We start from the raw sequence: 26,381 nt of genomic DNA on the forward strand, positions 1-26,381 counted from the left end.
GCAACTAATATTTAAATATTTGGTATTTGAATCAAGAATTCAAATCTTCCATCAGGCATTTGCCTTTCACCAGGGACCTGTGACACCCACCTACTAGGGTCCTGCCAGGCTCCATTATTAAAGTTGTCTGGAATCCAAACCTGATCAAGTGTTAGAAGGGAATGGGGCCAGAGCTGTGTCTTGAGAAAATTTAATAAAAGAAACAAAAAAATCACCTTTTATTTTCTTTATCAATATTGATGTACAACTACTCATAGCTGAACAAGCTCTAGTACTACTAGAATCATTTACCTGAAATAAAAAGTAACAATTTACAAGTGGATTAAGTAACAGATTAATAGAAAATGTTTCTATCTGGCTGTTCCTTGAATGTACTTGTCCTATTTGAACTCCGGAAAGAAATGTTGGTGAAATGAACACCACAATTCCTGCTGGAATAGCACTGAATTAATATTTCTGAGAACTGTTAGTGGGGATATGAAGCTCTTAAGCCTACATTCTCAGGAAAACTGTAAAAGAAGTACTAAGTATTTGTGGCAGCTGAAAGGCCTACAACAATATGTAAAACGGGGATTAATCCTAATGAAATCTAGCCAAAGAAAATCTAGCCAAAGTCAATGTGAGCAATCACAGTCAGCCAACTGCAGTTGCAAGGGGGGGGGGGGGGAAATGGTGCTTATTCTTTCAGGTATTCATCTACCTGAAGTTTTAAACAAAGACATTTATATCCAGGAATAATGTATATTTTATGTGTGGTGCAAGTTTAAACTAGTAAAACATTCAGTAAACAAATGTCAGGTGTCCATTCTAAGGCATTGCTGACTTCTTTATCTTCTGAAACTGATGTTATAATTAAAGTAATATCTACAGTTTTGTTTTAAAAGTAAAGCAGTTGGATTTCCTTTAGGTACCGGGAACTTGGCTCTGCATGTGGAGAGAGGTTGGAAGACTCTTCCAGAATGTGGTATAGAGCACCTGTCTCATTGACTAGTAGGACCCTAAAAGTCTCTTTGATCTAAAGTTATTCCTCAAAACAGCCCTTGAATATCTTCTACATGATGGCAGTATAGTAGTCCTACAGAAGAGAACGGTCAAGAATAGGTGTGAAGGGATTTTCTGTTCTCAAGACATGCTGTACTTTGGTAAAACTTAACAATGCAGTTCCCAAACTCTGACTTCTGTATTCACAATGCAGCAGTTTCATTAAATGTATAGGTGTTCGTCCTGAATTTTATGGCTACTTCATTTTATGTCTGCTAGTGTCACTAGTCTTTGGACTGCATATATTTTCAGCTGATTAAACTATTTTTTTTCCCAATTAAAAGGCCTGAAACTAACTTCCAGATAGAGTTGATCGCTTTTGAACAACAGTATTGAAAATAACATGTAATGAGGCTAGAAGATGCTCTTTCTATTTCATGAATAAGCAAAATTAAATATAATGACTGCAAGTGTTGTTCAGATATTAAATTTCAGAAAGTACAAACAAGATCTAATACACACATGCTAGAACTTGTGTCAGACCTTGTTCCTACAGTTTAAGCCCAATTTTGTTATACTGTGTTAGAGGTGGTTTTTTGTTGGCAGTTATCTAAGCTCACCTCACATAACAAGTCTTAGCCTGCCTGAGCCTTTCAAAGTATACAGAGAACCATTCACAAGAAAATTCTTGCACTGGGATTCTCCAGAGTTCCAAATTTTCTGCTACTAAGAAGTATAAATTTTTAAACTGAACAGGAACAGCCCATTTTGACTGTGAGATGCTCTTCAACTGGCAAGTATTACTAAGTGCTTTTTCTTAAGCTATGGCACATGAGAACTGTGGAAAACAATACAGTTTTTTAACCCAAACAGGCAAAACATAGATTAATTCTGAAAGACTGAGTGAAAACTTTTGTGCAGCCTAAGGAAAACCTGGGAACATATGGACAAATGCAGTATTCTGGCTCTGAGTAAGCTGAACAGGAATTTGTTTGATAGGAGAAAGCTGGAGCTTATTTTTGAAGCAGCAGGGAATAAAGATGACTGGTTAAGGTAAGCTTCTCTTGACAGAATTCCTGTAAATGAGCATGAATGAACTGAATGGCATCCAAATCCCTACCAGGTCTGCTTTGTGAGTCAAAACACAGCTCAGAGTCCCCAGCACTTTCTCAGAAATTTTGAGTCAGTTCTCAAATAGCTTCCTATTTTCCTTAATCTGACTTATCCTGTCATCAAGAAAATATCCAACTTCGTGATTTTCCGCATGGAATTTTACATAGTGCAGTTTTACCTCACAATTCTTCATGTCCTTAGAGAGCTTGAACCCTTTCTTGCCATCACAATAGCAGCTATAACTTCCTGGAGAATTTATACAGAGTTGAGCACAAACATTTTCAGCACATTCATCAATATCTAGGAGAAATGGAAGCATACAGAAAGATTTATTCAGATTATTCATGGCACAAAATGAAAACAAACACAATAAATTAATGGAATAATGGACAAGATGGGTTCTCTGGCATAACATGAATCCACTAGGTGACTGCTGCTAAGCTAAACTAATGCTAATGGATGTCTCCTATATAAAATTTACACTCCAGAATTACCTGCTGGGTGTATAAGACCTAGTAATCTGATAGAGGCCTTGTGTGCAGAGCTGGAGAAAATTTGGTCTGATTTGTAAAGCAGTAAGAAGCTGAGCTGTAAGGTGGCTGAATTAGGGAGAGAGACCTCAATAAATCACTACCATTTATGGCAGAAATGCCATTCTGAGTCAGATCTCTTCCTTTCCCTATAGATGTCATGAGAACTTAGAGTATTAAGAGTATATATGGCAAGTGTGTGGAGAAGGATGTGCTTTATTAGCATAAAACCAAAATAATCTCAGGGCAAAATGCCTTTTAAAATAACATACAATAATCTCATAAATAAGTAAATTTCAGACAGCATCTACTTGTGGAGACCAATCTGATCTGAGCTGTGAATAAGCTAAACCAAGTAAAGGAACTTCATTTTCTATTTAGTAGGCTGTACACAATAAATAATTTAGAAATAAATGGCTGTGTAAAACACCAATGTAACTGTTACATTTCTAATATAGAAACAAACAAAATCTCTCCTGGATAAGAGACTAATGAGGGTGATTTTGGGCCTCAGATTAAAGAAACCGCAATACTTGTTTTGAAACAAATGGCCCTTCTAGTGGTAATAAACAATTTTGTACTAACGCAGGCATTTAAAAAATCTACACAGAATAGACTATTTCAGTTGGAAGGGACCTATAATGATCATCTAGTCCAACTGCCTGACCAGTTCAGGGCTGACCAAAGGTTAAAGCATGTTGCTAAGGGCATTGTCCAAATGCCTCTTAAACACCAACAGGCTTGGGGCATTGACCACCTCTCTAGGAAGCCTGTTCCAGTGTTTGACCACTATCTCAGTAAAGAAATGCTTCCTAATGTCCAGTCTAAACCTCCCCTGGCACAGCTTTGAACCATTCCCATGTGTCCTATCACAGGATACCAGGGAGAAGAGCTCAGCACCTCCCTCTCCACTTCCCCTCCTCAGGAAGCTGTAGAGAGCAATGAGGTCGCCCCTCAACCTCCTTTTCTCCAAACTAGACAAGCCCAAAGTCCTTAGCTGCTCCTCATAGGACATTCCTTCCAGACCTTCCACCAGCTTTGTTGCCCTCCTCTGGACACATTCAAGGACCTGAACATCCTGCTTAAATGCTGGGGCCCAAGACTGCACACAGTACTCAAGGTGAGGCCACACCAACGCTGAATACAGCGGGATAATCACCTCTCTTGACCAGCTGGTTATACTGTGTTTGATGCACCCCAGGATGCAGTTTGCCTTCTTGGCTGCCAGGGCACACTCCTGACTCACACTGAGCCTGCTGTCGACCAGCACCCCCAGATCCTTTTCTGCAGGGCCAGTCTCCAGCCACTCCTCTCCCAGTTTGTACTTGTGCCCAGTGTTACTCTGCCCCAGGTGCAGAATCTGGCATTTTGACTTGTTAAATTTCATCCCATTAGTCATTGCCTAATGATCCAATCTATCTAGATCCCTCTGCAAGGCCTCTCAACCCTCAGGAGAGTCAACAGCACCTCCCAGTTTGGTATCATCAGCAAACTTGCTAATGGTGCATTTAACTCCTGCATCTAGATCATTGATAAATATATTAAACAGAACTGGCTCTAGAATTGAACCCTGAGGAACACTGCTGGTGACCAGTTGCCAGGCAGATGTAGCCCCATTCACTACAACCCTTTGAGCTCTGCCCCTTAGCCAGTTCTTCACCCAGCGGACCGTGTACCTGCTTATCTCACAGCGGGGCAGCTTGTGCAGAAGGATACTGTGAGGGACAGTACCAAAAGCCTTACTAAAAGCCAGAAAAACTACATCCACTGCCCTCCCTTCATCTACTGGTGGTGGTGAAGGTGGTAAGCAGGTGACCCTATCATAGAAGGATATCAAATTAGTTAAACAGGAATTTCCTTTTGTGAACCCATGTTGACTGTGCCTGATGATTGCATTATTCTTTAAATGCCTTTCAATAATAATACCCAGTATAATCTTCCCCATAATTTTTCCAGGAACTGAGGTTAGACTAATAGGTCTGTAGTTCCCTGGGTCTTCCCTCATGCCCTTCTTGTAGATTGGAATAACACTGGCTAGCTTCCAGTCAGCAGGGACCTCCCCAGACTCCCAACACCTTTGGTAGATGACTGAGCGGGATCCTGCCGTAACATCCACTAGCTCCTTCAGTACTCTGGGATGAATCCAATCAGGCCCCATGGACTTGTGAACATTCAGCTGATACAGCTGTTCCCTTACAGTTTCCACAATGTATCCACACAACTTCCACAGTGTCCACAAATGGAAAGTCACTGTTGACAGTTGTGGTCCTCTGACTCAGGGGACCGGGCAGCCCAAGATCTATCAGTATTATTAAGGACTGAGGCAAAAAAAATGCATTGAATGCCTCTGCTTTTTCTTCATCCCTATTAGATCACTAACAGTGAGCTCAAACCAACTGCTCTGTACACAGTTCCACTGCCTGTCCTGGGAGGGTTCTCTGAGGTTATACTGGGTCATAAAGACACATGGAAGACCTCAAGCCTTTGACCAGCAAGTGTTGCCAGAATGTTCTCCTGTTCTGGGGAAAGGTTTGATACATATTGGAAGACAGTTCCTAAAATATAACTGGAGAGCTGATGACTGGCTTTTTGGATTGTTCAAGTTCTAACTGGTCTTAGGTACATAGCTGGATAAAAGATTACAAAGGAGATTCTTCTGCTTCTCTCTACTCCTTCAAGTGCCTCATCCATCCAAAATGTCAGCCAAGTGAGTAAAAGGCGTTGTTACTACAGAAATATAGTACTGGATGTTTCTTCAAGTTGACCTGACATTTTGCAAATGCTTTCTGTGTTGCATCCTAACTTGAATTAGTTTTAAATAATGAGCATACAAATTAAACTGTGACTGTGTATGAAATTAGTCTCTTCGGAGGTGAATGTTTGCTAGTGTTAAGAGTTTTATCTTTGCTCACATGTGAGAAAGCTGTCCTATTACAAAGTGTTACTCTGCATGTATATATGTATGCACACATGCACAGACTCCTGCAACTGTAAATTTGCCAACCCTCTACTCATGGTTTAATTCCTATTTATTGCATTCATTTTGGCCTCTTGTTACCCGTAGTACTACTTAGGGGAGTAAGATACAAGGGGAGGTTGCAACATCTAAGTGTATATTTTTGACTCTTATTCAAACTTCTTTCTACATGCTTCGGAGATAATGCTTGCAAATTAGTCATGTGGCAGGATCTGGTCAGTTGTTAAGAAATATTTTGCTGATGCTTATGTGCGACTGATTGACCCCTCCATTTCCTCCAGCTACAGCTAGATTACATCTTACTCTTTTGTTTGGCATGTGTACTCTTTTCTGTTTAGAAATCATTAAACTGTTCATGGTCTCGATGGGGGTTGCCTAACCCAGTAGATTGCAAGCTCTGCTTGGTGAAAGGGATTCTGCTGTGAAAGTCACTTCCTAATAATTTCTGGTGACTGGCAACCTGATGTCTACTTAAAAATAAGACTACAAGATGATGTGTTACAACATGAAGCTGCTTTTGCCACTGTTGTTTTGCATCCTAGCAAGCATGCAAATGAGGCAATGACAAAATCCAAAATGTAGCCCAGCCACACTATGCAATGGGTGAGGAGAACACTTCCTGTGTCCTTTCCTATCCTGCTGGTTTTGGGAAAAAATAAAAATTAAAAATTCATTCAGTTTATGATCATTTTGGGATCTGAAAAGGCCAAGAAATCCATCTAAGACTAGGCACACAGAGAGAAGAAAAAAAACCCCAACCCTATAGCCCACTTCACTGTGGAGATGTAAAAGGAAATAAAACATTTAACACCTCCCAAAAGAAACTGGAGTAGAGAGACTCCAAGAAGCACCTTTCTTCCCACGCCCTTCCCAGAGGAGCATGACTCTGTGTGGACATTTTAGGAGGCATTGCTCTCTGAGAAAGATCCTGTACCCCTTCCAGTACTTGAACACCTAGCAGTACAAAAGTAAAAGTACAAGCACTGGTTAACCAGTAGCACTAGAGCAAATGAGTGCTGAATCCTCTGAAAGCAGCAGTTAATTTTGAGCATGTTCCTCAGGCCCAGGGCCTGCAGACAGAGACCTAGGAATTTATTACGAACGCTTACCACACAGTTTGACAGATGAATTTCTATCATTAAATCAATTACTCAGAGACTTGCACCAGTTTTGCGGGGGTATAAATTTCCATTACCAAAATGAACCTACTGCTCAAGGGTAAGGTCTCCCTCCAGAGTGTACTATAGAAGCAGAGGAACAGGCAAGCTTCTCGGATAGGTATGAAGTCTCTTTCCTCAGCAGATGCTCTGGAATCCCTGATCAGTGCAAATGGCAGGATCTCCCCATGTGGAGCTAATTGTCCTGCTACAGAAATGCTGACATGCACAGGCTGGAGGGGACCAAGTTCTTTGGAGGTTTGTTTTAATAATTTATGCTATAATTATCCTGCTTTTTTTTTTTTCTTTCAAGTTTAGTCAGCATCTTTGCATGTTTGTTTGAGCTATTTCAAAGGCTTCCCACAGATGTGTTCAAATGTCAGTCCCACATCATAAAACAGTCAGCAGAAGCTATTCGTGCAAACCCATGAATCTGAGCAGCATCCTGGCTTCATAGAGCTGCTCTTAGCGGAAGGCTAAAATAGCTTGCTTTGGATAAGTTGCTAAGATACGATAAAATCAGTCACAAAGGAGCTGCATACCATGTCCTAAAAGGGAACTACTCTATATAATGCTAGGGAAATATGGTGATTTCCTCAGGGCATGGATGTGGATATGCAGGGTTTTGTGTGTGTTAAACAATTCATGTGGGAAGGGGAAACCCTGATTCCTTGTCTCAAATTTTCAGACTATGTGCTAGGGAGGGACTAATACCTGAACTATAGACACACTCTGTGCTTTTTGATTAACTGGTTCAGTCACTGCTTTAAGAGAACTTCCCCCTTCAGAGAAGGAAGAAGAATATGGGGAAAGACATGCCGAAACTTAGGTCATTCTTTAAAATACGGGTTCAGCTTGGTTTGTCTCCTCGATACTGACTGCAAGACAGACCCCTCTAGCACAATAAGCGTACTTACCCCTTTCCACTATCCCTCTTTTTGGCAAGATGTTTGAAATCGCAAAGGTGGTGAGAAGATAATCAAATTCTGTATCTAAAATTGTATGGCTTCTATGAAATAAAGACTGGACTGTACAGATATCTTCCACTGATAGCGTCTCCCAAAAGGTGGGGATGAAGAACTGTAGCAACATTCTCCTAGGAATGGGTGAGGAAAAAAACTCAAACCCTCTTCTATTCCACTCTAATTTTATCTGTCATCATAGAGATAGTTGTGCATAAATTTATATAAACTTGATTTTTCTAATAAGCATAATTGAATTTGGCCACCTACATGCAATATGACAATGAAAAGCAAATGTCATTTAGTATTTCCGTAAGGCTACATTCCTGTCAGTCTGCACAATCCTGTCCTTAGACAGGATTTGGTGACTCATTTAATGTCGTTACAACAAGGTCTGAAACCTTAGCAGAATAATCCTCCTTCTAGAGGGTAAGATTTTGCTCGTTTTAATGTCCCCATCTTGCAACCTTCTGGAATCCATGTTTCAGAAGAAAAACAATACTTAAATTCAATTTGATGCAACCCATGTATCTGCAGAAAGTACTAAGAGGAGTGAGAATTAGATTAATTACTGTGAAGTTTTTCTCATTTCAGTGCACACAGGGACACAAAATTGTCAGTAACGTTTTAATCCCATAGTAACTGGACAAAGAGCAGACAGCTGAATATATAATCTTTACCACTGTGCAAAGCTTTGTCACAAGAAAGCTGCATGAAAAGCCATGGAGCAAAAGGTTCATAGCCAGCAAGAAGCTACTTTTGTGTCCTCTTGAGCAATAACATAAAGGCAGCATTCAAAATAAAAATCAGGCGCTGATGTATTTTTCTTAAACTGGCAATGTAGAAAATACCTCTTCATAGTAAAACTCTAAGAGCTTATATACCTCTTCTACAACTGAAATTATATTTCTGATATGTGTACTAAACAGAAACTTTAACACGTAGAGAGAAGTAAAATATGTTCTAGGACAATTATGCAAATACTTTCAATACTTGAAAAAGTTATTTTATTATGGTCTGTGTATGAATGGCTTCTTGCTGCTTTACTGCTAGCTATCAGTACTTTTCAACTTTGCTATAATTGTTACAGAACTTTGTTTTGAAATTCTTGCTTCCAGATTTTCATTTCAGAAAAGAATACTCCTGAGGAAAGATTCTTTTGCTGCAGCTCCTTTTTCATAGCTCCTTTTCTGAATATGTAAGAACATTTTTATTTTAAATGTGGGGTCTTTATACAAAATCTTTTATACAACTGTTATGCTGGGTTATGGTTTAACCCTAGCCAGCAACTAAGCACCACCCAGCCACTCACTCACTCTCCCCACAGCAAGATGGGGGAGAGAATCAGAAAAGTGAGAAAACTCATGGGTTGAGATAAAGACAGTTTAATAAGTAAAGCAAAAACCGCGCACGCAAGCAAAGCAAAACAAGGAACTCATTCACTACTTCCCCTCAGCAGGCAGGTGTTCAGCCGTCTCCAGGACAGCAGGGCTCCATCACACGTAATAGTGACTTGGGAAGACAAACACCATCACTCCGAATGTGTGTCCCTCCCTTCCATCTTCTTCCCCCAGCTTTATATGCTGAGCATGACACCATATGGTATGGAATAGCCCTTTGGTCAGTTGGGGTCAGCTGTCCCGGCTGTGTCCCCTTCCAGCTTCTTGTGCACCCCCAGCCTACTCGCTGGTGAGGTGGTGTGAGAAGCAGAAGTCTTGACTCTGTGTAAGCACTACTCAGCAGTAACTAAAACATCCCTGTGTTACCAACACTGTTTTCAGCACAAATCCAAAACATAGCCCCATACTAGCGACTATGAAGAAAATTAACTCTACCCCAGCCAAAACCAGCACATGTTGTCATTTCCAGGCTAGAGTGGAGATCAGTTCACTCTAACACTGTTATTTCATAGCATAACTAGATACCTTGAGGAAGGATTAGACGAATGTTATTTTAAATGGGATTCAATGACCCCAATGAAAAGCTCTTTCCAGTATCTGAGATCTAAGGACATATAAAGGACAGAGACTGAGCCCCTGGCCATGGAGGCTAAATAAGCACCTAAACAGCCTATCAGATGGATAAAGACAAGCTTTTTAGGTTTTTGAGACAACTTGATTAAGCATGGTTTTCATTTCTGGCGATTATCTCTTTATGAACCTTCCTAACTCTTGCCCAGCTTGGAATTGCCAAGTAAGTACTTTTAATTGCTGCTGTTATTGCTGTTGCTACAGCTTAAGTTAGGGGTATTTATTAAACTGACTGCCATCAAATATTCCATCCTTATAACTGTAATGATGCTTAAAAACAAGGTACAAGACACTCTAGGGATGTCCAGATCCTCAACACATTGCTTCAAGTTATCTGAAAGAAACATGCTAGCTGGTTTGAGAGCTTGGACAGAAAGTCCTCTCTACAGTGGGACAGGAGAGCTCCCATGAACTGAGAAAGTTATCTGGCATACCGCACAACATGGGGAGTATACCATAAAACCCTCCAACGCATGGGAGTAAGTCATTGCAACTGTATACACTACATGTAATATAGCCTGACTGAACCTCTGAAAGAACAAACAATTGGGTCATATTGTAATAAACAACATGGAGATGAACAAATACATGACTAGATGAGATGCTGGAGTTCAGCATAGCAGTGGATTAAAAAAAAAAAGGGCAGGGGGATAAAAGAAAGAGAAAAAGGAGGCGTGGGGGAAGACCTACCTTCACAGTTCTTGGAAGTTGAATTATATGTGTAGCCTTCTGCACATTCACATTCATATTTCCCCAGGGTGTTTTTACAGATGGCTGTCCCACAGATGTTTGGATGTAACACACATTCATTTATATCTAGAAATACAAAGAAGTTATTAAAAACAAGTCACGCTCTCACATACTATTTTTTCCTAACCCTATCCAAAACTATGCAAACTGAGTGAGGCTGGCAAACTGGCTCTTTCTTGCCAGGTCTACCATGCTTTCATAGCAGACTATAGCTATAGCTGTAAAGATTTCCAGATGTCTCCAAAAGGCAATTCTGCATGCCCTCAGTGAAAAACAAATTCTCTGCCTGCTTACCTTTCTCATTCTCTCATGTGTTCTGTAGATAACAGGAAAATGGATGCATGTCCAGGAAGGCAGAAAGAGAAACAGTCTGCAGATTTCCTATAAGCTAAACCAGACTGCATAATAAGAACCTACCTTAGAAAAAGACATCCAGAAAGACAAGAGATAATCCTGTCAGAGTTTCTTACATGCTACGATCCATTCATGTCACAACCGTCTTTTAATTGGCTCTGCTGACAGGTGTTCAAGTCCCTCACTGTCTCTCCATCCCTGAAATCATTTTAGTGTCTATCTTCTGTGTTGTTTCCAATTTTTCAATGTAATTTTCAAAATGCAGATGGACAACTGGATGCAGCATATAGTATTAATTTTACTAAATACCTCATAGACAGAGAAATATCAGATCCCTAGTAGTACTTCAATGTCCACATTCTAGTTTTCTCTGTGGTTTTGTAGTAGTTGTGGAAATGGTGCTGCATAGGGAGAACAGATTCTGCCACTGGCTTGCTAGGACTCGCAAAACATTTTTTAAGTCAAAGCTGTCCTGAATTCGGCCTACTTTTCTACAGTTCCCATCTGTAGTCCAAATTCCTAGTTGTATAATTTTGTAGTTGGATGTAATTAAACACTTAAATCCAGTTTATCAAATCACCAAACTAGTACTCTAGGTACTAATACTCTAGGTACTAAGGTATAATAGAGTATTTTTATCTTTGATTATTTTTTTAACCAACTTTTCCCGTATCTTTCCAAGAATTACAGAGATTCCAAGCAACTTATCTTCTTGCCCTTTTTGACAAAACAGCAATCTTCTGTTCTTCTGGAATTTCTTTGGAAATTATTCATTCACAAAAAAAAAATATAGACTAAAGGAAGTGACAGCAGGAGATGGCCCTCATGTCTGGCCTCTTATAGTATTTGACATTATCCACTGTTGGAATAGTTCAGCAATAAAATACATGACATTAAAATGGAATGAGGTTTTATTTTTTTCTAACTATATAGTAAGAATTGTTAATTATGTTAATACATAGTCTTTATCTGGAATGGAATGAAGCACGTAGGTCGTGGCCAATAATAACAGAGACAAGCATGTACAGAAAAAACATTATGCTGGGTGAGTAAAAGACAAATCTTTCTCTCCATTAAGAGCATTTTCAGATTCATTAATAGTTTCTTCTCCGATGAACTTCAAACTCCCAAAAGAGCAGCATCACTAATTAGGAGTGATTCAGCCTAAACCAGCGTTTACCAGACAGGATTTCCATGGTAACAATGTTAGCTGGTCACACCACTCTAGGTTCTTGTTTCAGCATGCTTAAAGGGTATGTGAAACTGGTTAGTGACCAAAACAAGCTTTACAGAGCTCTAGTAAGGAAGCAGGATCTAATATATAGTCTTTCTCTTTTTTCTTCTTTTCTTTTTTTTTTCCTGAATTGGTTTCAACCCACCTCAGTTCCTTGATCTGGTTCGCTATATGGTTGCTCAAATGCTTGCAGTGGTGTAAGGCTGCAGGTGGAATGAGTAGCCAGCTTGAAGCAGGACTGCATCTTTCAGAGGCAATGCAAGCTTCTGCTGACTTAGGGCATTTATGGAACTATTGGACTAAATTCTTTCCTCTCTAGTCAACAGGCAATGTACTGTCATGTAATGATGTCCTCCTTAAGTCTCACTTCCTACCTCCACAATCCCGTTTATTTGAATGCATGAAGTAGCCATCTTCACATAAACAACGGTAGCTTCCAGGTAAATTGGAACAGCGTTGGCTACAACCTCCGTTTAAGTCTTCACATTCATTTATATCTACAAGGAAAACAAAATAAAAATCTCTGATAAGGGGAAGGCATTCATTGACCAAATGTGTGGGGGTATATATACTTAAAGATCTGATACTATTCAGTAATAGTAGAACTATAATTGTGTTCCTGAGAACTAACATTGTAAAGAGATTAGAGACTATACCTTCTTCACATTTCTCTCCTTGCCATCCCAGTTTACAGACACATGTATATTTGGCTTGTCCATCTACGCAATCCTTATATCCATCTTTATGGCACGGCAGAGGGCTACACTGGTTTGAAATTTCTGTGGGATAGAAAACATTGGAAATACTTGTTATCTGGGGTTATTTTTCCTCAAGGATCAGTTTAGTCTTTCTTCTTCTCTTCCCACAGGTACCTTTCGCCTTTCATGAAATAGGAAAGGGCTTGATGCATAACGTCAAATACCCATACAACCATCTTGCTACTAACTCTGTTAGAAAGAATTTGCAAGTGACTGAGAAAAAACAAAGCCACCAGTACTTTTTCTTTGTTAGACAGAAAACAACTAGAAAACAAATGACTCACTAAGCCATGTTAATCCCTGCAAGATGTGACCAAACAGAGACTTGATACTATTTTCATTACATTTTAAGTAGGTATTTCACTTTTTAAAGAACAGTGCTCTGCCCCATCATATTACCACAGATTTCACTAGAAATACCAAAGTTTCAAGAATATCAAGAATTTAAGATTATACAGATCAGTTTCTCTGTTCAAGGAGGGTCACATTTACAGAGAAACTAACACCTCAGGTTGCCTTGGCTGTCCAGGTCCTGTGGGTAGACTGGATACATCAGTGTCTAATACTGTCACCTTTTACAAATATTAACTTCAATGACAAACAAATCTGCATCGTAAAGAGTGACTGAACACTCTTTATACATGCTGGCAAGACCTCAGAAAGCAAAGCTCAAAATACATAGATTGGGGCAGAGAACACAGAATTCACTGCCTTTTATGCTCTAACCAAAATACATAAAGTTCTTTTAACTTTTCCCACCATCTGCATAGTTTTACATCAGCATACCACATAAGGCATTATTCTATTTGTGTTTTCTGAATATGCTGGTAGCTTTATGGACTATTTTTCTGCAGGCCTCCAAACATTACAAATATATTGTTTCTACTTTAAAGTTATGTTCTTATAAAGCTCTGGAATGTCATTCTGAGGCATGCTTTTAAAAAAAGTAGTGTCCTAAAAGAACAGACAGCAGAATGAAAAGAAGAAAGGATTTAGTGATGTTCAGATTCAAAAAAGTGGAATGAAAGGCAAGTGTAATATTCATATTGCAGGCCAAAGGACTCCAGTTGCAGATGAAGACTGACAGAACAAATTGCACAGAAGAAATGAAAGGAATGGGGTTTATTTATGGATCCTTCACAGCAATTTCCAAATGTAAGTTTTAGAACTCCCTACATTTTTTTTTTCCTCTTTTTTGATTATTTACTGCTTTGGTAGGTCCAGGAACAAGAGTATGAACTAAGCTTGGTATGAGCAACGCATTTCATAAGTGATAGATGTAGAAGTTACCCTTAGAGAGTGCAGCTGGGGAACAAACTTGACTAAACGTTTCTGAGCAACAGGCAGTGATGGCTTGTGAGAGTCTGAACTGAGAGATGATGGATTGGGTTGGCAGTGTGAAACACGAGTAGATGGAATGAGGTGAATTAAGGATATAAAGGGCAAAATGAGGAAACCAATGAATGAAAAAAGGAGAACTGGTGAAATACACTAGAGGAAGAAAACAAGACAGGATGGACAGGACTGGATGGACAAAGAGGTTATGTCCACAGATGAATGATTAAGACGCCACTGCAGGAACAGTAATGTAGCAGCCATTTGTTCCGAAAGCAGGCCTGGTGTTCCTCTTTTCCCAATTCAGGGTGCCTTCTGACCTACTACCCAGCAATGCTTTTTGATAAACATTGCACAACAACTAAATGTCAGAACCTATACTCAGCCTGCAAGTAGAGGTGGCAAGAAATGTGTTGTGGTACCTGTATCCTCTGCCACACAGAGGCTCTGGTATCCATGAGATGTGTCATGGCGAGCTGGACAGATGTAAATGCAGGGATTTTTAAGTGCTTATTTTCAAAAGCACGTATGCAGATTTATGGGATACAGATGTTTAGAGACTTAAAAGATGCAGCTTAGATACCTGCTTGGATTAGAGAAGTACGAAAAAGGGTCTTCTATTCCTGTGAAAATTTTCCTTTTCCTTCCTTGATGGGGATGAAAAAGTCAATATATTCACTAATTTTTGTAATTGTTTATCCAGAAATGTGTGTTCTGAAATGTGTGTTCATTTGTGTTCTGAAATTAGTCATTTGGGCAAATCTGAAAACAATGACATTATTTTTCAATTCTGCTTGCATTGTTATTTTTATTCCTTGATTTTTTTCAGCTTGAGATTCCAACTAACTAGTTACTGTATTATTATAAACTAGTTCTTATTCTTATTTAATTATTTCTTATTAGGAAAATTGGCTTTTTCATTTTGACAATGTCAAAACAATTTGGATCGATACATTCAGAAAGACAAAACTTTTAAAATAGTAAAAAAAAAATCTGTTAATATCAGTATCATAAAATCTTTGTCTCAATGAAAACATTTTAAAAAATTGTTATATTGTTTTAATGGGAATTTAGAATTCCACTTTCTCAGCAGTGGCTCCTTTCCAGAAATGCACAAAAAATTCATTGAACATTTAAGCCTTAGAAACACTTGAAAATTTTATGCGTACTCTCCTTACTTCTCCTTTATTCTGGTGATTGACCAATAGTAACAGGTTTTTTAATTTGATTTTATGATGTAAACCCAAATGGAGAAATACAATGACTATCAAATAAACTGGTTGTTTTCACTGGGATACAGAATACAGAAACACTGCACATTCACACAACTCTGCTAAATCTTTTCCTCCCATGAGGACCTCTAATGAGAGTGAGAAAGAGTGATATGAATGGGAGTGCATTTTAGTTTGTGACAGCAGTCACGTTGGCCAAGTGATCTGGAAAATATGTTCATCCATGACGATGTGCAGTCTAATTATTAAGGATTATTTTGCCTTCCGTTGCTTTCAATGACAAAAATAGTGTCGGACCGTTAAGGATAAGTATCCCTGTTCAAACTAAGTGAAAGCTTCTTTGATGTAACCAGGCTGTAAAGGTTTAAGAGGTTTAGAGAGATGTTTCAACTGTGACAAGTAGGGAATATAGTACAGATTGCTTCCTGTGAATTTACTAGAAAAATCACAATTCACACTGGACTAAAGAATGTATAGGTGTAAAAAATAATATATTTGAGCAACATCACAAGCTTCATGCTTCGTGACCTTCATGTGTCTGGAGTCAATGTCTATGTCTTCCAGCTAATATTTGAATTTTTCAGCTGGTAATGTCACCCATTTCATGAAGGGCTACAGCATAACTATGGGCCAAGAGTGACACAAAGGAGAATTAACCAGATGGTCTCTTCCCTTAACTGACAGAACAGGAATTGCTAGATGCAGAGTCACTCATAACTATTAAAGACATGTATAGAGGACGTACTAGGGAACATTGGTGGGTTGGTGTAGGACACACTTCTACGTTTCCGGAAGAATTCTGCCTTCCATTTTGCAGTTAATGATGGTTTTTTTTCTGGCATGCTTTATAAAGTTAAAAACAGTCACACCACTTGCTCTGAAAATGCTCCATCTCACTTAATATTTTTTGGTCAATTTATGTTCCACATTATTGAGTTTGCCTGAATTAAGTGGAGATGTCTCTTTTTCTGCATATGTGAACTGCTTTCGAGCCATGTACATGTGTGTTCTTAGATCTGAGTGCATTAGGTAAAGTACCTAACAGCAGCACTTACCATTGACACAAGCCCTCAGGTCAGCTGGAGAATCTGGAGTAACTGCAATAACCCTGAAAATCCCTGCTCGATGGGAGGCAAGGCAGCCTGCAAATGCAAACCCACACAATCTGCTTATGATACAAACACTCATTTAGACTGAAATTACAACAGCTTATGCATGGCATCTTCAAAGAGTCTGTTCTCACAGCTTGAATTAGAAAACTTGCCTGGGCATATTAAGGACAGCTGATCACAGACCAACCTTCTGAGTGCCTCTGCTAAGATCTAAGCACACAGAACTGCCTAGGAGCTACTAGGCATTATAATCAGCACAGAAATCTTTCAAGTGCTATGGGCAGAATAACTAAACTAGTATTACCCAAATAAGAAGACCAGTGAATGATATACTAGAGTTGTTCAGGTTTTTCATACTTACTTAAATATTTGGGATAAAAATACTCCTGCAGAAGGAAAAGAAAAATAAAGAGTAAGAAAAATCTAAGGTAGATAGAATTACAGCAAAATATATAACTGAATACATTCTAAAATATATTTGAATTATACATGTAAAAGAAGTAAAAAAGAAAAAGTCACTTTGACTCATAGAATATAGAACAAGTTTTCTATATCACCACTGTTTAGGCTAAGGCAGCAGATTATTTAATAAACACAAGGCTCACTGGAGAGATTAAGATACTGCACTGAATTGGGCACTTTCAAAGTGAAGGAAATTAAAATTAATTGGGTGTCAAAATGACTTTGAAAACTGTCTCTTTGAATGGGAGGATCTTGCCCAATGTTGTTATTGGATGCAGAGCAGCTTCCTTTATTTCCCTTTTTCACCCTAAAATAAACAAAAATCCCTGGAATAGGTTGAACACCTCGCATGCAGTTAATTCCAAATAAAGTGAAACGCGTTAATTGTTAAAAATTGTTAAAAGCAAATTATTATTGATTACTGAAACTATTTAATCTTAAAAATCAGAATATCCAAATACATACAATTTTATCAAAGACCATGGAACTGATATATAGTTTGCAAAACAAGAATTCGTTTTAACCACATATATTTTGTAATAACCCTTTTATAGTACAAAACTGAATAAAATATACCTAATACTGAATAAAATATACCTAATACTAAATAACGTGCAGTGGGAATGAACGGAGGAACAGAGTTGTCCCCACTAGGAAAAAAGCTCGCAGTAATATGTTCAATCCCTTCATTAAAAGGGCTGCACTGCCATGCATCCTCTGTGTAAAATTTTAATTTAAGTCAACAGTTTCCCCACATGGAATGCTTTCAGACAACTGTGGTCTAAAACTGGTGATCCATACTTGAAATTTAAAATAATATCTACTCAACTATTCTCTTGGCTTATACAGTCTTCATTATTAATTGTGCAGGTTCTATACACAGAAGAATTTCAAACCAGTTTTTGGTCTGCATGGTGGGTTTTTTTTAGCTTTGCAGTGTGAATTCTACATACTCCTAGCTTTCCCTCTGCGGAGAACTACTATCTACCTCGTAGATATTCATCAGATACTTACAGTTTCAGGATTATTTTCAAAGATTTCCCTGGCTTCTTCCTTATTGCATAATTCTTCAATGCACTCTCTTTCTAAATTTCCCTTCTTACTTTCTTCCATAAAAGAATTTGCTCGACGTTTCCTCACCAGGAACTGAGAGGCATACTGCTGGGATAAAACTTTGTAGAAACAAAGGAGCTCTGTTGTTATTTATTTATTTTTAACAGCTGAAAAACACTGTAAGCACTGAACAAATATGAGAAACTAACACAAAAATCTGAATTAAATGCTTACTCAATAGCTGCTGTTTGCTATCGTTTTGGAAAATGGGCAAGAAATCACAGGATTCTGTTTTCTGTATGTGGGATAGCTGCTTCTGACCAAAAAAATCCTGAGTCACCAAAAAAAGTTTATGCAATGCTATGCCTGAAGCATAATTTAAATGTCACATTCAGGACGAGATTTTTTTTTTTTTAGCTATGTGAGATCTCACTTTTACAAAGTGAGATATGTGACCAATAAGTGGAAAAAAGCTGTGAAGCTTTTTGTATTACCTGTTTCAGTAAATATTCTGATCCTATTTAACTTATGTGAGTCCAGAGATGTGTCATAAAATCAGGCTACCTGTTATATGTAATTAATAATGTTATTTTTCAGAACTGTAAAGAACAAGACAAACTAAAAGGTGAGAACGATATCCTGAGAAATATGAAGGCAAACCACCTACAAATATATTCACTTTTTACCAAGATAAAATACAATCCTAGCTAACTTTTATATTTCAGATCCATCATGTTATGTGTAATTACTTAATTTTCATGTATCTTTTTACTGTCATTTAATTGACTTTGACACAAATGATGAACAAATAAGTGATTTGAGAAATTACATTAAAAATGAAAGATTTCTGTTTGCTTTGATGTTCTTTGTAGAGCACACAACTCTACAGGAACAGCAACTAAATTAGACTGCATCATTAGTTTAACTTTTGGACATACCTTGTGATTAAGAGAAAAATGGATGAGCGTAATTGGAAAAAGTCCAGCTCATAGGGTTAAAGAGCATGGCTGACTTATGTTAACTAGAGAGCACGACCCTTCTACACCTCTCCTTCTTTTATCAGCCTTTGCACAACTTAACCTCTCACCTGCAATACAAACCAGATATGGTGTACATACACATTCATCGGTAGTCTACAAAGAAGATCAATTCAAGCAGACATAGTCAATTCAGTACTGCTTACGAGCACGTAATACCTCAAGCCCAGAGCACCTTTATGAGACACGACAGCAGCCAAGTGTCAAAGAACAGCCTCCCAATGTCTGTGCACTAACAGGAAATAAACTTAAAAGGCTTATTAGCAAGAGCAGCTAATGAGGCCCAGAACTTGAAGCGAGAATAGCTTTCAGGTAACAGATGTAACTAAACCCATACCATCCTCAACACATTACTAAAGGGCTCTGTCAAGTGATGGGGAACACAACTGAAGCAGTCTGAAGTGCTGCAACATTGGATAATGACCTGAAGAAACTTTCTGCTACAGCATCCTAAATGTGTTTGATGTGGGATAAGCTTGTCACTTCAAATTGATTTACTTGCTTTCATTCTGGTAAGATGAATCTTTCTGGCAAGGCAATAGGTAAGATTTCCTGAGCATAAGGTGGACATACTACAGCATATCTCCAAAGTTCTGAAGCACATCTTTATGTCGGAGAGCAACCAGCAAGTTGCTTAGAAATGCACGGAGAAGTCAGCTTGTGCCCTTCCCCACTACTACGTATATGAGCAGGCAACAATCTGGTATTTGAGGATTCATTTCTTCTTATTTACATGTTGATCTACATGGTGGTCTTACTGGAGAATGGAAAGAACTCTGTAAGGTGAAGACTGATCCTCAAGGAAACTGCTCAGAGAAAGAAAAGTCTTATCTTACTTTCTGGGCCCCCACTCTCGGCACAAAAGAAATTATTCAAGCCTGCTTTCCTCTCCTACTGTTTTCCACTTTCACAAATCTTAAGGTATGCCATAAACACATCCCAAGGGCTGTTAACCACATATTTCAAGAGCTGGATTTGGATTCTCTGGTTGTTACATATCCCTCATACAGCAGTTAGGAGGGAGCAATTAATTGGAAACTGCTGCAACTGTGGGTCTTGTAGATCTTTTCTCTCAATCCGTGAGGCACCACTAACATATTGTCTGCTGGGAGACTGGCAAAAAGCATAGCAAGATGACAGGACAAGAAGGGCTGCATGAGAACTCTTCTGAGCCCTAACCGCACTGGAAAGCAGAAAAACATTTTGATCATTTATTTATCACCAACTGTTGCTAGCAGTGTCATTTTAATTAATTTGGGTAAATGGCTGTGTTTGTCACTACATAAAAGCAGACTAATAAGAAGGATGCAGAAAATCCATCTGTTCTGAGGCAACAGGAGTGACAACAAAATAGTAAAACTGTGCATTGCACCTGCTGATTTTGTTTATGTTGGAGGTTACTACCAGCACAAGCATCCTGACATAGCTTTGGGGCAGAGGCTCTGTGGTGTAGATGAGGCCTAATTCACAGCTGACTTCAATCAATCTTGTTTTGACCTTTAGCTACATAATTCTCATTTTGACACACTTTTTCAGTAAACAAAGTGCAAGAAAATTCCAAGTAAGTGCAACATTCTTGAGGACGTTACACCAAATCTAACACTACCTACTTCATGTTTTGAATACAGTGCAGTAATGGAAACAGGCCTATTCCCCTACACCACAGCAGTTTGGCCTTCTCTTAAGCTGATTTCCTATGACTTTGAGTTTAAATAAGACATGTAACTCAACGCAAATTCCATATTTTTATTGCAAATATTTCGGTTCACATGCATAGAATTAGTAGTGTATTTATTCAACTGTTTTTTCCTTACAAAGATTATGAGGACCCTTATTAAAAAAACAAAAACAATCCTCACTGCTACTGCTGCCAGTTTGATTACAGGAAACTCCAGCACACTTGACCCTGCCAAACCAATAGTTAACCCTTAATGAACTCAGTGTATTTAATTTGATTATCACTGAAGCCTCATGGAAATCCCAGCTACGATTTCAACAGGTGTTGTACAGACATTGTGCAGTGATTACTTATCAAGCACTTGTTTAGAAGTAATGCTACTGAAAAAGAAAAAAAAGAAATGGGAAGAGAGGATGAGATTCAGTGGTTCCTTACAGCTGTTTTGTAGTGCAGAAGCAACTGTAAACCTGTCTTAAGTGGGGTAGTTAAACACAGCTTAGAGCTGCTTACCTAATACCCCAGCTGTAGAAAGCAGTTGTAGCCTACCAGTGCTTGGTTTCAGAATCTCAGAAAACTCAATAAACTGAACAAAAAGGAAATGTGATGCCACTGTAGAAAGTGGCATTATCTTATTGGTACTGCTGTTATATTGCAATCAGCTCCATAATTCCAGCGACTAGAATCTCCCAAAATGCTGATCGGTGACATAAGCTTTATGCAGCCAACAAAATAAAGCTAACCAACTGCTAATGTTTGCCTGTTCGTTCTCCATCTTATCCAAAACTTGCCCCTCACTGGATGTTGCACCAAACGCAGCTGCACTAAGACTAGCAGAGAGGCAACTTTCCTTTATAATTATTGAATGGTACAAGCTACATTATTAAGATCTCTCTGTTTTCTGGGTTTTTTACCTGTCCCAGAAATCCCTGGCACTGTTCAGAGACAGGGATAGGAAACTGGACTTCATGGGCCACAGAAACTTTGCATGAGTACGACAACTTCCAATTTCCCACTGTTCATAAAAGAGAAAACTGACAAGGTAAGCAGTGGGGGAGATAAATGGAACAGAAAACGTGATGAAAACAGAGAAATTAACATAACGAAAGACTTATTAGAAGACTTATTTTTAGGACCTGTTCAAAAATAAGTTATAAAATGAACTTTCATTTTTCCATACCATTCCCTTCATAGTCAGAATCCCTAGCATTCACACAGAAGTCTGACTAGTAAACATTAGGTTCTTCTTCTGCCTGTTTAATCATTAGTAAAACACGTCAGAAACAAGCTTACTTTGAGCTGCAATTCTGCTTGTTCCAGATACACATTGTCTTATTTCAGTACTAAGCTCAAAGACTTTTGTGTCAAAGACATAAGCTTTGATTATTTTTTTTTTAATCTATATGTGAGAGCAAGCAGCTCTTACCTAGGCTATAGGTCTGAACTTACCAAGAGAGTCACGGCTGCTTGCCTGGACTCCACAATAATGCTACTCTCTTGAGACTATGATCTATCCAGTATTTTTCTTCTAAGCGAACCAAGTGCTATTTGAAGGCACACTTTCCCTTGAGTTGCAGAGCTGCGTTTCGGCCTCAAACAGCTTCCGAGCCGCGACCAGCCCCAAGTCACAGCTCAGCTGCCCCAACACTAACGGCTGGCTTCGAGAAAGCAGCCAAAACCGACGGGATCCAGGCGCCCCACCACCGCGGATGCTCAGCAGCACCTACTCGGGAAGGGAGGACGCGATGCACCGGACGGGTGGGGAGGGCCGCCCCTCGCCTCGGTGCTGAGGCGGCCGCCTGCGGCACCCCGTCCCCACGCGCCCGGGGCTCGCCGCGGGCCCCTCGCCCCCGGCCCCAAGGAGCCCCAGGCGCCCCCGACGCTGAGGGGCGGGCGGTTGGGAGCACGAGGGGCGCTAACGGACACCGCCCGCGCGCCCCAGCCCTCCTCGCCCCCCCCCCCCCCCGCCTCGCCTCACTCACAGGTCGCGGCCTCCGCGAGGGCGATGGCCACCGCCAGGCCCGCCAGCAGCGGGAGGCACAGCTTGCATCGCGGCCTCATCGCTACCGGGGGGCGGCCGGGACCGGGCACGGCGCCGTGACTGCGCGGCGGCTCCTCTGCGCGGCGGCCGGGGCGGCGGGGCCGGGCGAGCCTCTGGGGGCGGGAGGGAGGGGCAGCGGGGCGGGGGGGGGGGAGGCTGGGCCATGTCCGGGCAGCGTTGCCCTGCGGGAGCGTCAGCAAGGCGCCGGGGGCAGCGCCGCGGGCGGTTCGCGCCTGACCCGCGGCCGGGCCGTGCCGTGCCGCGCCGAGGGGCGGCCACGGGCGCTAGGCGTGCGGGGGTCCGCGGGCATCCTCCCCGGGAGCAGCTCCCAGCGCACAGCGAGCGGGAGGGCGCAAACCAAGCAGGACCGCGCACCAGCGGGAGAGGGGCAAAGCGGGCCCGGCAGCGCCCACGGGCATTACTGTAGGGTCGCGCCGCAGCCTGGCGCGCGCGCCGGTGTTTACTTTCGGACGGGGGAGTCCGGGGGGAGCATTCTGTCCTCGCCCCCTTGCAGCTGATTGGCTGATCCTCCGCGGGCACCGAGGCAGCCGCCCGCTCCTATTGGTTAGCCGCGGGCCTGCCCTCTCGCGCTTCTCCGCCCGAGCGTCGGCTTTGCCTGCCTCGCGCTCCGCTGCTGCCGATAAGTTTGTCCCTTCCCGACTCCCGTTAGCGGTAACCAGGGGTTACCGGCCTGGTTACGCGTCCCCACTGCCTCGGAGATCTTGGCTTCGACCAATGGGCGGCTTCTCGTGAGCGGGGCGCCGGGCACGTGACCCCGGAGCGGCCGTGTCGGGCCCGGCGCGGCGGAGCCCAGCGGAGCGCCGTGGCCGCCGCTCTCCCCGCTCTCCGCGTTCGGCCGCGGCCTCCTGTCGCCCGGGACAACGCCAGTCCCGCTGGCCGCCGCCGTGGCGGGGACGGGCTGCGCGACGCGGAGCCCCCTGGGGCCCGAGCGGGCAGCGCGGAGCCGTTAGCGCTCGGGCTGCGCGGCTTCATCGCCTCGCGCCTCCGCTGAGCGACCGGTATGTGCCGCCGCGCGCGCCAGGAGGGGACGGGGGGCGCGCAGGCAGCGGCGGCGGCTCCGCGGGGCTGGCGGCCGCGGCGGGTGTGAAGCGGCTGGTTGTGTGACTCGCCCCCGTCCCGGCCCCGCCGGGGCCTGCTTTTTCAGAAGCGCCGTGTGCGGCCGGCTGCTGGCGGTGCCGCGGCACAGGGCCGAGGCTGGCAGCTCGGGGGCTTCGCGGGGCGCCTTCTTCAGGTGTTTGCGCCTCCGGGGAGGGTCCGGTGTGAGTCTGCTCTCGGCGGGGCTGGGGCATCTCCCGGGCGGGCTGGCGGGTGGGTCGCCGACGTGGAGGGGTCGCCCCGTCAGGCTCGGGCCCAGCGTCCTGCTCGGCTCCCGGTCGGCGGAGCTTGGGTCGAGTTTCTTCCAGCTCTGCTCCAGTCTCGCCGTATAAAGCACATCGGTGCGTGTCCGCAGTGGCAGCCTCGGGCTAGGCGTGTTTGGCAGCCTGCGTGTAAGTCTTCAAGCAATACAGAGTAGATTTTCTCTGAAATGTTGATTTTAAAAAACAAAGTACTCCCACAGTGGAAGAGACAAGCAGAAAAAACACACCTGAACCTGTGTGACCCTGAATCACTGCGTTTCAGGGCTGCTGCTTTTTTGGAAACACAAGAAGGGTAGGAACGTGGCTGGAAAGTGTGGAAACTCACTTGGAAGTGCTAGTCTTGTGGTAACTTTTCTTTACAGAAGAACTGATGGTCCTAGAGCTATTTTTCACAAATACTTGTATGCTTCAGTCTTTCAAGACGTTACAGTTCTTGCTTGCACTTCATGCACTTGTTAAGTACGTGGCAATTTTGGCAGAGAGGATGGTATTCAGAATTTTGTTGAATATACCTTCTTCACTGCTCAATCACTTTGCTGTTCAAAATATAACACAATACAACTAAAATACTATGCTCTTATAATTAAAATTCACACAAGTCAGGCAAGGAACATCATGGTAGGAAGTTAAATAATTAAACTTTATGAGGAGGGTCAGCTTTAAATCTTTTGTTTTAAGGAAAAGTATATTTTAAGGAAAGTGAGAGATTAATAAGACAGTGAGAAAATTCTCTATCGCAAAAGCCTCTATCAAAGGCAGAACATTTAATGTAAACTCTGACAGTGAAATGTGTAAAAAGGTGCTTGTTTTGTACTTTGATATGAAAGCAGATAAACGTATTCATCAGATGACTTTGGATGCTGGACTTGCTGGTACCCAGTACTTTGGATCACGTAACATACGGGCTGCTAAATAGCTCTTGATCTAAATCTAGAGTGTAAAGAGTTAATGCAGTTATCTATCATGTTTTTCTTAGACTCTGTAGTACACTTGTTCTGTTCTCTTACTTAAAAATGGGATCTTTGACATTCTTAGTCCTTTACACTTGTGCTGACCTGCTAGCTAAATGGTATACTAGCCTAACTATGCAGTTTTACAGCTTGTGGGAATGTTGGTTTTGCTTCACCTCAACAAGCATAAAGAGTTCAAGCTGACAGATATAATACCTGGAACAACTTGTGAATGTTGTTAATGCAACATGTAAAATACTGTAATGTAGTATGTTCCACACATACTTCAGAGATTTTTTTTTTTGTGTCTATTGCTAGTTCAAGAAATGCAGTCTCTCCAAAATAGCATAACAATGTGATCTGCATCCCTACCATAATTTTCTCAGCAGTGTTGAATGCCCTTTCTTTCTATAGTGGCATGTTTGGGAAATTTTTTGTCTTATTTGTCACCTCCCGCCCACCCCGCTTTGGGTTTTTGTATTTAAACAAGATTCCTCTGCTATGACATAGTTGTCCTCTGCTCTTCACTCTCTAATAAGTTTTCTTCATCTCATGAATCCTATTTGAATGCTATGGGCCATATCTCTGCTCTAGAGCAATTTTGTGACAATTTGCAAAGCTAGACAATCTGTATAATATGGGATGGGATTTGTTCTGTGATGATGCTCAGGCACTGAAAATGTTACACTTTTGTCAGTGCATTGTTCATTGAGCTGTTACATTTTGCTTTTTGGCAGAACTAGCTGAAAATTTGTGTAGCCATGTTCTCAAAGTTAGCTTTGTTGGTACTTGCTTGTGGGTTGAGGCACCATACTCCACTGTATGTGAGGTTTTTTGATTTTTTTTTTTAATTTTAGATTCTTCAGAGCCCAATTTTAATACTTGTAATAGTTGTAATCATCTTGCTCTTCTTTTTAGGAACTTATCTTTTCTTCACATGCTAAGCTCTCCTGTGGAGAAGCTATTCTCAGGTGCTCTTGTATAATGGAATATAAATATTTAAAGAGTATCTGTTGTCTCTGCTATGGAAGAAATCTGACCTGTTTCTGACATTTAATGATGGCAGATCCACACAAAGGCATCCTTGAATACAGCAGCTTCATAAGATCAGAAGGAGTTCTTGGTTCCTACCTGTGTAAATTATCTAAACCGTCATAGTTTGTTAGGGACAAAATATGTTTGTTAGGGATAGTTCCTAAATTTTTTTTTCCACTGTTATTGGTCTAAATTGTGAAGATGACAACTTTGGAAAGTTATCA

At 41.2% G+C, this 26,381-nt stretch overlaps 2 protein-coding genes across 4 annotated transcripts in view; one reads left to right on the forward strand and one right to left on the reverse strand.

Annotated features, from left to right (window-relative positions):
- The window catches only part of PROS1 (protein S), a 36,441-nt gene extending 13,526 nt beyond the window's left edge, over window positions 1-22,915 (reverse strand). The window contains exons 1-8 of the mRNA XM_072885124.1: window positions 22,735-22,915; window positions 18,002-18,159; window positions 16,887-16,911; window positions 16,469-16,555; window positions 12,745-12,867; window positions 12,463-12,585; window positions 10,441-10,566; window positions 2,273-2,394 (exon numbers count right to left, since the gene is read on the reverse strand). Coding sequence (XP_072741225.1) covers window positions 2,273-2,394; window positions 10,441-10,566; window positions 12,463-12,585; window positions 12,745-12,867; window positions 16,469-16,555; window positions 16,887-16,911; window positions 18,002-18,159; window positions 22,735-22,813 — 843 coding nt within the window. The 5' untranslated portion in view covers window positions 22,814-22,915. The remainder of the gene's footprint in view (window positions 1-2,272; window positions 2,395-10,440; window positions 10,567-12,462; window positions 12,586-12,744; window positions 12,868-16,468; window positions 16,556-16,886; window positions 16,912-18,001; window positions 18,160-22,734) is intronic.
- A 514-nt stretch (window positions 22,916-23,429) lies between these two features.
- Window positions 23,430-26,381, forward strand: part of ARL13B (ARF like GTPase 13B) — a 50,497-nt gene continuing 47,545 nt past the window's right edge. For 2 of the 3 annotated variants that reach the window (XM_072885162.1, XM_072885136.1), the window contains exon 1: window positions 23,432-23,812. The gene's annotated coding sequence lies outside the window, so the exon portion shown is untranslated. Of the gene's footprint in view, window positions 23,813-26,381 lie in introns of all 3 variants that reach the window. The other variant, XM_072885144.1, reaches the window with a different exon arrangement.

This window comes from Ciconia boyciana, chromosome 1, assembly GCF_034638445.1.
Source record: "Ciconia boyciana chromosome 1, ASM3463844v1, whole genome shotgun sequence".
NCBI classification, from domain to species: Eukaryota; Metazoa; Chordata; class Aves; order Ciconiiformes; family Ciconiidae; genus Ciconia; species Ciconia boyciana.